This window comes from Carica papaya, chromosome 6 (genome assembly GCF_054855325.1).
Source record: "Carica papaya isolate Zhongbai chromosome 6, ASM5485532v1, whole genome shotgun sequence".
Classification (NCBI taxonomy): domain Eukaryota; kingdom Viridiplantae; phylum Streptophyta; class Magnoliopsida; order Brassicales; family Caricaceae; genus Carica; species Carica papaya.
Window position 1 is genome coordinate 6,383,414 of NC_142314.1, and position 15,034 is coordinate 6,398,447.

The following is a 15,034-nucleotide window of genomic DNA, read 5'->3' on the forward strand; positions in this document are numbered from 1 at the left end:
TCTAGAGGACAATAAGACAATGAAAAAAGATCTAAAAGGAATACATTGAAAAAGTAGATTTCAAAGACAAAATTATACACAATATACGTATATACATTCAAAAGTTTGCACACCCCATATATTTTGCTAAATATAGACATTGATGATGATAAGAAATCGTATATAATTGGACATAAAAATATTTTCCATGTCATTTGGGTGGGTGCATGTAGCCTTATTATATGCATCATTATTTTGTAAATTACTAAGAAGAAACTTTTTCAATTTATTTTCCGACTTTTCACATACTTCCTGTTTCCTTCATATACCACCTAATGATACGTGTCTGTATTGCTGTATATTCTTGATTACGTAAATAATATCAGATGTCCAAAATGACAGCCATAAATTTGTTATTCTATCGTAATAAAGTACTTGTGTGCTTTCATGTCATTTATGTTTTAATATTTGCCACATATGACCGACTTACACCTACCTATTCTTATAACAATTTTATAATACATCATATGCTTGTACTTTTTTCTTCCTTAGTTAAATAGAAGCATGATTTGTTTTAAGTGAAGATTGAAATATATGTTTATCTTGCATGACAAAATTTAAAAAAGAATATATTAAAAAGATTTACAAAAGTAACATCCTTGCAAAGATGGAAGCAAATCTGTTAGAGAACTTGCGAAAATAAAATTGATAACCAGAGATTTCCGCCATGATATGAATTGGAAAGTGAATTAAGAGGACGGTCCACGGCTCCGGCCGGTCCTCCTCGGCCCAGGCTGGCAGCTCCAGCAGGCTCCTTCTTCCTGAATTCCTCCCCTGTCAGACTCACCCTCTATCAAAGATTGCCTATTGCTGTAATTTCAAGTCAGGTTTATGGTTTTCTATTCAGCTGCAATCAAATATCAAATCAAATTTGAATTTTGCATAGACAAATGGTGCACGGACAATTTTCTGCTCATATATTCAGTTAGAGCTGCAGAAGTGGAGTATGCATAATGGGACATGAGCAATTGCCTTGAACCAAATCCAGTTTCATCCCAGATGTCGCAATTTTAGAAACCAGGAACTAAATCAGTGCTATGCCATTAGGTGCCTCTCCATAGATTCCAAGAGTGAAGAAATGGGTGGTGGCAGATTGGCACTGATCCTCTAATGCATAGGATATCATCTACAAAGACAAAATGAACATAAAGAGAAATAGCAATTATCTCAACATCTTTACAAACACATAAAGTGGCACATAATAAAATCTCTTTCTAATTACAAGCATATTTTCTAAAGTTTCACCTATCAACTTAATGATCACTTCCGTGCAGTAGAATAACGCCCACTTTAGAATATAGAAGTTTTCATTTTTCAACATGTACACCAAATTCGCTTATCATCTTATCTCACATTCAATATTTGCCTTAGTGATAACCAAGAGGTGCGGGTGCCTCCCTCAATTCCTTTCCCTGATAATGAATGTCCTGTAGTGCATAGCAAATGACATTTGTTAGATAGGAGTAAACCACAGACGCCAAGCTTCATCAAAAAATCATGGCAGAAGTACGAGTCCAAGTGGTACTTACAGAAGCAAAATGGTTTACATCCCGATGGTGAGCTTCATCTGCACGTATCACAGTTATGACATCCTTTAAAGTTGCATCTTTTGGTAGCCTCCAATAGTCTATTGCTATTGCAGGAGCTGGAACATTTTTTATTGCACCACTATCGATGTCCTTCAAATACTCTGTGTATGAATGGATGGCTTCCTCCTCCAGATAGCCAACAATTCTATGAGCTAATTTGGGGGAGAGAATATATAACACAAAGAATGCATTAAAGAAGACTCCCTGCACGGCGAGAACCAATAGCCTCTCGTACCATTTGGGCTGCACAAGCTCCACCATCGTCATCAAATGCATCCTCTCATTCTCTGCTTCTTCAAGCAAGGCTTTGATCCAACCACCACTTTGCTGGAACTTGCGAAGAGACTTCAGGTGCAGCAGCATACCCCCCACCATTCCAGGAACAGCTGCCACCGTTTCCAGCATCATTGCACGACATCCATACCGTCTCTGAACATCATTTGAATACATATAAACAGTTCAAAAATATATCAGCCAAGCATTTGCAGAAAACAGGTCAAAATGCCAAACATAAATCTAAATTGCATAAATCACCATGCAAAATTTAGTTAACAAAAGTAAAAGTTTAGGGTGCTTCAGAAACTTAAACCCAATTCAATTTCGTTATAGTATACAAAAAATTGGTATCTTCTCTTTAGAATTATGTACACGAGGAAAAATTTTGAAACTACAGAGAGAACTCTAAAACGAAATTCTCACTCATTCACCTCATCTGCCACTCTGAATTTATCCTGATATAGAAATTAAACTAACACTGCCTAAAATTTCTATTAGGCATTAACATCAACATATCATTCTTTAATATGTGATCCACCATTTGCCAGTCGTAGAGATTTCTAAACTTCTGACAAAAAGTGTTTGATTCAACAATCAACAGAAAGAGAGAGAGAGAGAGAGAGAGAGAGAGAGAGAGAGGTTACTATACCTGGAAAAAGATATCTGTTGGAATACGGAGCAGTTTCACTGTCCTGTAAGCAACTTTATCAAGAAACGTCTTTGGTACATGGTGCTTGGTCAGATCTATAGATATGTCTGTTCCATACGCTTCCCACGGCTATACTAACAAAGGAACTAAGTCAGTAACGACAATATCCAAAACTAATGACCAATTTTTCTCAAATCACAGTTGCAAAGAAAATTCTGAGGAGTTTCCCACACGAAAACAAACAAGATAAGCGTAAAAAAATGAGAAAGGTAATGTAAGGAGTTTTTAAATATTTCTTATGTCCCTTCATTTATGGTGCACAGACATGCATTTATATACAGAAAGAGAGAGGGAGAGACTACACTGATCAAGAGAGAAGAAAAACCCTAACAGATATAACAACCCAATATTCCAGAACCTGCCTTTTATAATTGTTCACAATCAAAAAGCATCTTTTAATTTCCACCGTCCATCTGTCCTTCATCCCAGCATGCTTTACACCTGGCCTTCCATTTTCTGTTTTCGATCTTGACCATTCATTTACTTCAAAAACCCTAACAGGGATAGTTTTCAATCTTTTACGACCGTCCCTCAAGATGAAACAGGTTTGTAGTTTAGTTTCTCTGAACACCCATTTTCTTTAGGTCGATCCATGTTTGAAGCCGCTTTAGATATGTTTCATCTTGAGAAGAAGATGATGGTGAGCTGTTCTGCTTAGTGGCTTTGTGAGTAAGCCTGCGAGTTGTTCTTTTGAGATAACATGTTCTGTTTTGATAAAACCACTTAAGATTTTGTTACGAACGATATAACAATCTATGTCGAAATGTTTTGTTCTTTCGTGAAACACAGGGTTTGCCGCGATGTGCTCTGCGGTTTTGTTATCGCATTGTAATACGATAGGCAAAGGAGGCGTGACCATGAAGTCATCGAGCAGATAAGTTATCCATTGAAGCTCGCACATCGTTGAAGACATGCTTCTATATTCGGCTTCCGCGGATGATTTACTAACTATTGTTTGTTTTTTTGTTTTCCAGGATATCATCGATGGCTCGAGGAAGACACAGAAGCCCGTGGTGGATTTACGAGTCATCGGGCATAATGCTCAGTCCGAGTCACAAAAAGCTTGAATCTTGTAGTTGTTCTCCTTTAGAAAATACAAACTTTGCTCTGAGTATTGTTTTAGGTATCTGACAAGATGGAGTGCAGCATCCAAATGCGGCTTCCTGGGTTGTCGCATGAACTGGCTCAAGTATTGAGTGGAGTAAGAGATGTCTGGTCTGGTGAAGTTGAGTGGAGTAAGAGATGGGTGTTCAGAGAAACTAAACTACAAACCTATTTGATCCTGAGGGGCGGCTGTAAAAGATTGAAAAATATCCCTGCTAGGATTTTTGAAGTAAATGAATGGTCAAGATCGAAAGTATAAAATGGAAGGTCAGATGTAAAGCACGCTGGGATGAAAGACAGATGGACTGTAGAAATTAAAAGATGCTTTTTGATTGTGAACAACTGTAAAAAGACAGGTTCTGGAATATTGGGTTGTCGTATCTGTTAAGGTTTTTCTTCTCTCTCAATCAGTGTAGTCTCTCCCTCTCTTTGTATATATAAATGCATGACTGTGCCTTGTAGTTTATCCTTTATATATTTTCTCTGGCTGATATAAATTTCTCCTTTTGACCTAGCTATTTCAAAGCCGATGAAGTATCGTGCCTGTCCCAGATCTTTCACCGTAAAAGCTTCATTTAGCGCTCTTTTGACCTCATTGATTTCTTTCTCATCTTGCTCTGTGATAAGCAAGTTATCTACATAAACAACTATGGCAAGATAATTTTCTTTTCTCCTTTTTGTAAACAAACAATGGTCTGCTTCAGATTTGGTAAACCCAATGGAATGGAATTTTGAAGTGAGCTCTTTATTCCATTGGTGTCCTGCTTGCTTTAGCCCGTATAGACTTCGGGTTAAGCAACAGACTTGTCCTTTTCCTACTTTAGTGTAGCCCTCTGGAGGTTTTAGGTATAGTTCTTCTTCTATGTGACCATGTAAATATGCATTATTTATGTCCAGCTGATGGACATGCCAACTATTTGCAGCCGCTATGGCAAGGAGCAACCGGACGGTTACCATTTTGGCTACTGGTGAGAAATTATTGTGGTAGTCGATTCCAAATTCTTGGCTGTAGCCTTTGGCAACGAGTCTCGCCTTGTATTTGTCGACTGTTCCATCTGGGTTGTGTTTGACTTTGTACACCCGTTTTGAATCAATTACCTTTTTCCCTTCAGGCAGCAAGGTTAGTTCTCATGTGTTATTTTTCTCTAGTGCATCTAGTTCAGCTTGCATAGCTTCAATCCACCTACTGTCCTTTTTAGCAACCTCATATGATTTTGGCTCTTGCGTAATTGAGACATGTGCAACAAAATTGACATAATCATAATTGTATACAGGTGGGTTTGACATGAAATAAAGGGAGTCTGGGGATGGTGTTTCTGTCATGTGTGCCATAAAGTCCTCCATCCAAGAAGGCCTATCCCTCACCCTGGTACTTCTTCAAATTGCTGGTTCTTGAAATCTGGGTTCAGGTAAAGTGATTTCCCTTCTGTTATGTCGTTGGTCTTCATTGTCATCTAATATGATCAAATTGGGGATTGGCAATAGTGTATTGTGATGGTCGGTTTGCGGTGGTTGTGATTGATATGGGTAGACATGTTCGTGAAATATAACATCCCTTAACATGAATAATTTTTTGTTTGAAATGTCGTGTAATTTGTATGCTTTAAAACCGATTTCATACCCCAAAAAAATAGATTTTAAAGCTTGTGCCTTGAACTTTGTTTTTTGAGGATGCGTGTTTGTAGTACAACACAAACAACCGAATGTTTTTAAAACAGAATAATCCGGTTGTTTTTTGTGTAAAACTTCATAGGAGGTTTTCCATTTCAAAACTGAGCTTGATAAAATATTTATTATGTATATAGCCATGAGAATGGATTTTTCCTAAAAAACTTTTGGCAAATTTGATTCGAGCATTACCATTCTAGCAACCTGTAAAAGATGCTTATGTTTCCTTTCTACCACGCCGTTTTGCTGTGGCATGTAAGCACAAGTTTTATGGTCCACAATGTCTTTCTCTTAAAAAAAATCTTTGCATGATTTATTCACAAATTCAATGTCGTTATCCGTTCTAATAATTTTAATAATTTTTTTAAACTGATTTGACACAATACTGTAAAATTATTTTAAAATATTTGAAACATTGATTTTTTCTTTTAACAAAAAAGTCCAAGTTGTTTTAGAGAAATTATCCACCATAGTTAGGACATAAGAAGCCCCTGAAATAGATTGAACTGAATAAGGACCCCAAAGATCAACATGTATTAATTCAAAGACATCATTGGTAGTAATACTGCTTTTGAAAAAAGGTAATCGTTGTTGTTTGCTAAGGGACATATTTCACAAACATGTGAATCCATTTCGTTTGAAAAATTCAGGGTGGGAATATGAAGTAGCTTGTTCATTGATGTGTAGCCGAGTCTTTTGTGCCAAAGTTGTAGGGTGTGGCTGGTACATGCCTTTTCTGGTTCTATGTCTTTGCTCAGGGTGTACAGGCCTCCCTTTATTCTACCCTTCTTTAATTTTCTGTTAGTCGTCGAGTCCTGCACAAAATAATGGTTTGGATAGAAAGAAATGTAGGTATTTGAAACTTGAGTCATTTTTCTGACAGAGATCAAGTTACATGCAAATTCTAGTATGTAAAGAACATCATATAAGGTCAGGTCATTGCATAGTTTTATGGTGTCTTTATGTGTTGAGTATCTTATAGTTCCATCGGGTAAAGTGACAGGTATTATGGGTTCTACTTTAGTGGTTTTGATGAGCAAACTAAAATCATGACATATGTGTGATGTTGCACCTGTATCAATTATCCATGTATTTGTATCAGCCGAGGTATGTATAAAGTAGCAGTTAGACTGTTTACCTGCAGGGCCAGAGTAACCCACGCATCCTGCTGATTCCATTGTGCCTGCTCCATGATTTTTCATATATTTGCTGATCTCCTGTTGTATGATATTAGTCATTTCTGCATTCCAACTTGATGTGGTCATTGTTTCCCCTTTAATTGTGGAATTTCCATTTGAAATAGCATTTGCCTTTTCTTTTCCTTTTTTTCCTTTGAGTTCAATGAACCATTCAGATAGCCATGGAGTTTAAAGCACTTGTCCCTAGTGTGTCGTGTACTCTTGCAATGAGTGCATATTCTGTTGTCTTTTTTCCTTCTTCGGTTCTGTGGCCTCAAGGTTTCCTTTTGGTTGGCATAGAAAACAGTTGACATCCCCTCGGCTGCATCGTTGATCTGCACTTCTCCTTTCCTCCCAACACTGAGCACCATTGAGTAAGCTTTGTCGACATTGGGTAATGGTTCCATAATCAAGATTTGATTCCTTATATGATCATATGTATCATTAAGACCCATCATAAATTGGATTAAGTTTTTTGTACTGTCTATTTCGTTATACAGGTTAACAACGTTGTAGGTACACGTAGGTAATGGTCTTAAGTAACTTAGTTCATCCCAAAGTTTCTTTAGTTTTGTAAAACAAGCAACAACTGAAAGGCTTGATTGAGTAATTGAGCTAATTTCTCGTTTCAATTGATAGAGCAGAGAACCATTGCTTTCTCCGTACCTTTCCTTGATTTCATCCTACAAATTTTATGCAGATGTGGTGTACAGGAAGGCGCTGGCTAGTTCTTTGGTCATTGAGTTGAGGATCCAGGACACCACCATGCTGTCAGCCTTTTGCCACCTTTCATACTCCGCTGTGTTGGGAATTGGTTTTTCGAATATGCCATCAACGAGAGCTAACTTATCTTCAGCTCTTAGAGCAATCATCATGGCTCGACTCTAGAAGAGATAATTGGAGCCATCAAGGGGTGCAGAGACTAGTTGCATTCCAGGCTTGTCTGAGCTTTGGAGGGTCAGTATATCATTGGCAGTATTTAGGGTGGCTATTGTAAGGGTAGGTTAGTAAAAATTTAAAAGAACTGTGCTTAATACAGGCACTAAGCTCTGATACCATATAAAAAATTGAGAAAGGTAATAAAAGAGTTTTTAAATATTTCTTTTATCCCTTCATTTATCGTGCATAGACATGCATTTATATACATAGAGAGAGAGGGAGAGATTACACTGATCGAGAGAGAAGAAAAACCCTAAGAGATACAGTAACTCAATATTCCATAACCTGCTTTTTTACAGCTGTTCACAATCAAAAAACATCTTTTAATTTCCACCGTCTATCTGTCCTTCATCCCAGCGTGCTTTACATCTGGCCTTCCATTTTCTGCTTTCGATCTTGACCATTCATTTACTTCAAAAACCCTAGCAGCGATATTTTTCAATCTTTTACAATAGCTGATAAGCAAAAGATTGCAGATAAAAGATGAAACAGGTTTCCATAATTGACCTGGCATGCATTGAAAATTCAAGTCTCAACTGAGGACGAGGCAATAACTCCAAATCATAGACAAGCGTAATAGTCCATGATTTTTTCCGATAGTTAACTTACTTGGTTAATTTACTTTTAGAAATGGCTTTCTTCAAACATAATTTACAAGTTGTAGGTGATAACTTATGAAAAGTCAATAAATAAATATTTAACAATATCATACAGTCATCAAAAGACGTACTGTGTATTCAGAGACCAATGCTTAGATAAGGTGTTCTGTTACAATAATTTCTAATTCTGTGACTTGTTTCAAGATCCAGAATACTAGCATGCAAAAGTGATGCTAAAGTAGTGAACGGACAAAAAGTACTACTGCAATAATAACTCAAAATATTCCTACTCAAATTCAATTCAGGTCATAGACCAATCCGGAGCTCAAAAAGAAAATCGTCCCTCCCCAAAACAAAATGATATAGCCAAAATATTATTTCGCATCTGTTAGGGGATTTAGTTTCTGCAAAATGTCCCAAGACCATAAAGTTACTCTCGTCTACTAATCAGCACCAACCCCATTAAAATTGAAAACCTCCTAGACTCACCGATCAATCCAGTTCATTAAAGGTACCAAAAAGAAGGACAACAAAAGTTGACAACAGAACAGAGCACCGGAAGACTAAAGACGCACAGACCATGTTAATGTTATATCATGCGACAAAAACTAAAAAAGAAATATTTAATCAATCAACATTTTCAAAGGTTTATCTTAAAATGGCAAGTATTACCACTTAAAAGAACATTTCTTATCCAATAAACAATTTGTGGTCAATCAGTCTATTGAAAAAAAAATGAACAGAGCGACAGAACTACTTAAAACTACTAAAGTTAGCATCAGATAAACAAAGTTGGTCACAAAGTCAAACCAGATGTACATAATTGAAAACGTACTATATATATAATTCGTATGTATCCGCATTCACATACGCATACAATTTCCAATAATGATCCACAAAGAAAAGAAATGGAAGATGTGTAAGGAGTACCATGAAACAGTTCCACGGCCACTCGGTGCCATCTTTTCTGGTGATCTTGGGCCTTGAGATCCCCCAGTAACTCGACAACATCATCTTATCGCCACTGCTGTCCTTTTTCGCCTGCTCGACCGCCGACTTCTCCTTCTTCACCTCCTCCACCGCCGAGCTCTCCTGGGAGCTCATCATCCTCCTCCAGTTAAACGCTCCAAAATCACCACCCCTTCCCACGTCACTGATCTCCCACGGTCTCACAGTGGCAGTGGTCGCCGCGTACAGCATCCTGTTGCTCCCACCGCAGCTTCTGCTGTTCACCATCAGAGCCCTAATCACAGACCGTGCCACGAACCGATTCATTTTCAGATCTCTCTTCTTAACTTCAAAAACCCAAAATCCACCAGAGCATAAAATGTTCTCCTTTCCCGAATGAGATTGTCAGAAGCCGTTAATTTCGTGAGGATAACCGATCGGTGGAGTCTACATGGTATTGGTGGTAAGGTAGTTATTTGATGTTTCGCGGTGTAGTTTTATGGTTTACTCTCGTGCAATATCACCGTTACGTGGAGAGCAAGAAACTTTTAGTGACCGTCGATTACCTTTAGTTTATATTCCCGTGCGAACGAGTGCACTGGATCCGACCTCCAGAAAGTGCGCTGGCGTGTGGTGGTTTATTCAGAGATGATCCAGTGCAGCATCAAATCAATCCGTACTGTACGATCCCTTCATCAACCGTTAGATTAACGCACGATCTAATTGTGGCCCTGAATGATCCAGAATTCTGTCTGGGTTTCCCGAAATTATGAGAGTGATCCAGGTTGGTGATTCCAGGTTCACGGGACTCTGTTTTAGTGACACGTGATGATCGTTGGATTCGCCACGTTGGCAGTCATAGACTGTGACATCTCTAACACAAAGCTTCTACGTTTGTAGTCCAACTTTGACTTTTCTCTTTTGTAATTCTTTTTTTCCAAACGTGCGTTTTTATAAAAAAATAATATTATAGTTTTATTTTGGGCGGTCCGAATCTTGTTTGTATGTATTTTTCTTTCTGATAATTTAGTGTATTTTGGCTATTTAAATATATTGTTCTTAATTTTTTTAAAATAATGTGTATATATACATTGTTAGGAACCAGTCAAAGCAAAACCATCTTATTAGGCGGAATTATATAATACAAAAAATAAATATTTTTAAAAATTTATTAGTAAAGTCCATGCGGTTGCTTTCATCACTATTTATTTTATTAAAAAATAGAAATTGCATTTATTAAATATTATTAATTTTATGGGTAACTCCGCTTAATTTAACCAATGGAATTCAAATTGCCAGAAGTATAAAAGGAAAATTTATATTTATTGAAATATTGCACGTGGAGTAATTTTTGTTCTTCTATTTTTTTTTTTTAACTAAAATTTTGTGAGATCAATTTACTTCACTCTTATCCACTAAGAGTTTCCTAGCTATTCATGTGGAAATAAGAGTATAAAATCTTATTTTAAAAAAAAATCTAAATTCCAATAACCAAATTATAATTATAAAAATATCACAGAAAACAAAATATTAGCAAAAGCGTTAATAGAAACAATATATAGTATTTTGAAAATTAAAAAAAATCCACTGAATAAGGAAATAAATTTTCTTTTAAAAAATTTGAGTTTTAAAAGAACAAAATTACGATATAAATCAATCATTTGACTATAACTATATTTTATTTTATTTATAAAAAACCTAATTGTTATATTTATTGCTCCTGTAACGACACCGGAAATTTAAATGAAATGTATGTATTCAAAATCTCAAATGCGGAAGCGTAATAAAAATTTGATTAACATCCCTTACACAATAACCAAAACGTATTCAAAATATGAAAGAACAAGCTAACTAAAAGAGATACTCGAAATAAGAACTATAAATATAATTATGAAGTCTTTAGACGTTCCCTTCGCCGTCTTCCTGCGGACGGGCTCGGGAACAACGTCTTCCTGATCTGAAATGGTTAAATAAGGAATGAGTTACACTAGCCCAGTAAAGACATCACGCTATCTCACCGCCACGGAAGTAAAGGTGGGTAGAAAATAAAAATGACCAATGGAGCATAATTTATAACGAACTCGTTTATTAACATAAAAACTTTTACTGTCCACTTACCTCGGTGAGATCCATGAAAACAACATATGAAAGCAATAACATTATCATCATCATGAAATCATATAGACTTTATAACATAACTTTTACCACGCCTTTGCATTTCAATCATTAAACAACATATTTTCCTCTTTTACCAGCCTACTAGTATCCATGGGGAACCATAGGGGGTCGCCGCTATCCGTGAACCATTAACATTATAACCTTATTCTAGGGCCGTCTCCATACCCCGTCCGGTATGGGCGCCAAAACCACGAACCTCAATACCCCGTCCGGTATGAGGGTGAAACGGGCCGTCCCCATACCCCGTCCGGTATGGGCGCTAAAATACATAAGGTCTCCATACCCCATCCGGTATGAGAGACCATGTTCCCGGTAGGGTTTCTTACAGACCCGGTCCGTCCACCATCTCCCAGGATATCTAGTTAGGTTGTCCACATTATCCACTCATCAATTCACATAACCTTTTTGCCTTTTTCCTTGATCTCAATCATCCAATCATACACAATATGTAAACCAGTAATTGACACCAAATAAGACAACACAGTATCGAGTTCACCATAATACAAACCATAATAAAAGAAACCATGATTCATGTATATGAGACCATAACATAATTATATCAAACATCATATTGCATTTAATACTGAAAATTAGATCAAACAATAATATACCAACACTGTATCAGACTCGAGCTTCATTGGCAACCTTAATCAATTATGTATTTATAAAGTCACACAGTACAGTTTAATTATTTATTTAGCTTTAATACCGTGATAGGAAATAGGGTGAGGGGTCCTTACTTGTTTCGGGGTCTGAATTCGACTCTACAGTGTGCCTACAGGCTGTCCCTAATTTCTCTGAATTTTTCTCAGAAAACTGAAACGTACTACCGGTACTTGCACGTGTCCCAAAAAATCCCAAATCAGACTTAGGGGCCCTTTTGACCAATATCGAAATTCCAACACGGCGGCTCCGCCGTGCTCCAGCGACGACGCCGCCGCTTGCGGCGGAGATCCACCTCAGGTTGGCCGTTTTCGGCCGAATTCGGCCACACTTACATCAGTCCCTGTGATAAAACAACCATAGGGCCCTCGGGGGGCCAAAAAAATCACGAAAAATCGAGACTTACCGGCGGCGGTGCTCTCGGGTGCGGTGGCTCTTCCGGCGTGAGTCATGTTTTGATGTTTGGGTCCACTCAACCTGTAGAGAAAAGAACGGTAATCAAAGTGGTATAAAATTTGCATCGAACGAAGGCCGGAAAGGGCCTCATCGGAGGCAAAAAACAGATGGGGGTCGCGGCGGCGACGCTGGACTTCGGCTTGATTTTTCTGCCGTTTAGCAGGTGGTTTGGCTCCTGTTTGGCCATAGGCGGACTCAGCATCGAAAAACGAGCCAGGGGGAAAAAATTTACCACGATTGGCGGTCGGAAACTTATCTGGTGCGGCGGCGGGTGGCGGCGGCCGGCTCATCCGGCGTATGGTTCTTCTTCTTCGGCGAGGCACTGGCGGCTAGGGTTTTGTGGTCAGGTGTGGGTGGTGTTATTTATACCTTTTGCCTTTTAATCTCAACCGTCCATCAAGATTAAATCTGGACCGTCTGATCGCGATTTAATTGAGATAAAATCTAGGCTGTCCATCGCGATGCAATTTGGGCTGTTCGTGCCTGATTGAATCTGGGTCGTCCGTACACGTGAACCTGGGCCGTCCGTGCGCATGTTTGATCTGGGCTGTCCGTGCGCGCGAGAACGGATCTGGGCCGTCCGATTGCGCCCACGCGGATCGCCCGCGTGGCCCATCCTTTGTCAGCTTTTTCTTGCCACACAGCATCTCCTGGTTGGCCGGGGCTGCTGACCGGGCTGCTGACGTGGCCGCTGACGTTACACAACTTTTTTAAATTGCGTTTTGACCACCGGTTTCTGATTTTTTTTTAAAAAACACCATCAGAATCCAAATTTTCGACCCTTTTTTCCAAAATCAATTTCAATTAAATCTAAATAATATTTTTACATAATTTTATTATTATTATTATTTTTATTTTTATTAAATTAAATTAAATAAAAATCTAAAAAATTCAAATAAATAAAAATAAAAATAATAAGATAAAATAAGAAAAAACACTTGGGTGTTACAGCTCCATCTCTGTTTAATGATTATATTTATGATGTTATATAGATATCACTTTCAAAATCACTTTTCAAATCAAATTTAATATTATCCTCGAGTCAACTTTAAAAATAAATACATGTGTTTTATAAAAAAAAATTAAAAATAATATTTTATTAATATTTTTATGATACAAAAAATACTTATATTATTGAGTAAGTACTATATTAAATTAATAAATGATAATTATTTAAGGAGTGCATTATAAATTTCTATTAGCTTATTGAATAGATGACATAGACGATGATATAAATGATAAGTGAAACACGCTACCATGTTTCAGTACCTATTTTATTGAGTATGAGTAATTAAGTAAAATTAAAAAATATATATAGGACAAGTACGAGTAATTAAAATTATCATTGAAATATGTATGAGGTATGTATTATGGTATACAAATATAACTATCTAAAGGAATTTGATAAATATAAAATTTTTTCAAAACTATATGAAAATTAGAAAAAGTTATTACTTGGATGCAACCAAGTCAACAACATGGAGATGTGTTGTACAATGAAGCAAGAAAAATGCTAATTGCATGGTGCAATGAATTTCTCAATAAATCATGCAATTTTAACTTATTGACAATTATACTCGAAATAAAGAATAATTTAGAATAAAAGCACTTCCAATAATTAATTCTCAATATTTTAATGAAAAAAACTAATATTTTATTTATTTGTATATCAATATGCTATATAATGATTAACTTTTTTAAGATAAAGTAATTTATTTGTCAAATAATTTATGTCTATTTCAAAAAATATTTTAAGAATATCTATTTTTAATAATTAAAATTTAACCTTGTACTATAATATAACTCTTATGCTTTTTTTGGATAGTTTTACCAGCTCAAGGTATTTGAAGAACTCAAATATTTACCTAAACCTATATGGATATAAAAGCTCAAATATTTAATGTATTTATATATATTTATAGTGTCAAATCAAATTAAATTGGTGACCTAATAAGAGATGAGTCATACCCAAATTTTTAAATCATTTTAATTTTAGATATGACAAAACTAAGTTGATATTTTTCGGTCCAAACAAAAATTAATTGAACTTATTTTTTAATACAAGTTCATTTTAATTATATACCATCTAAATCAAAATCAAATTTAAATAGATTGATTTTTTAATCCTCTATTACTTGATGAAGAATAATACTAAATATTATTTACTTCGCTTCAACCTAAATTATTTGGCCCTATTCATTCGACTTATTGATCCACACCAGAATACAAACACCCCTAACTACATGAAGATCCAATAATAAATGGTCTAAAAAAATTAATTTAGACTGTATATTACTTTTTAAATATTAAAATTAGTTTATGTGTTAATTTTTTAATATTAAGTTTTTATACTTTTAAAAAAAGTCTATTAGTTCATATTATTAGATTTATCTCCTTATGACAACGAGTTTAAAATATAATTATTTATGGTTAAATGAATTTTCATTGGCATTATATATATAATAATATTTTAATATTTATTTATTTTTTAATATGATAAAAATTTTAAAATAATTAATAATTAAAAATATAAAATTAAAAAATAAATTATTTGACATTGAGAGACAATCACCTTGGTGCCTCTTTGTAGAAATTAGAAGATTTTTTTTTTTAATTTTTTATTATATTAAAAATAATTAAAATAAAATTTTTTTTATATAAAAATAGTTATATATCTAATTTATTATC

General features: G+C 35.8%; 1 protein-coding gene across 4 annotated transcripts; it reads right to left on the reverse strand.

Moving 5' to 3' along the window:
- Positions 1–595: 595 nt before the first annotated feature.
- Positions 596–9,679, reverse strand: AOX2 (alternative oxidase 2). Of its 4 annotated transcripts, none has more exons than XR_015812870.1 (5): positions 9,032–9,584; positions 2,554–2,682; positions 1,569–2,057; positions 1,285–1,466; positions 596–1,146 (listed from the first exon to the last, which is right to left on the reverse strand). XR_015812870.1 is itself a non-coding variant. In XM_022044220.2 (4 exons), exons 1-4 carry the CDS (start codon positions 9,374–9,376, stop codon positions 1,407–1,409), a joined length of 1,023 nt encoding a protein of 340 aa, XP_021899912.1. In that variant the 5' UTR covers positions 9,377–9,584; the 3' UTR covers positions 1,180–1,406. The 4 variants fall into 4 exon arrangements, 2 of the variants coding, with proteins under 2 accessions (XP_021899912.1, XP_088062590.1); XR_002539974.2 differs by having other exon boundaries at positions 596–1,165; XM_022044220.2 differs by lacking the exon at positions 596–1,146 and having other exon boundaries at positions 1,180–1,466.
- Positions 9,680–15,034: the final 5,355 nt, after the last annotated feature.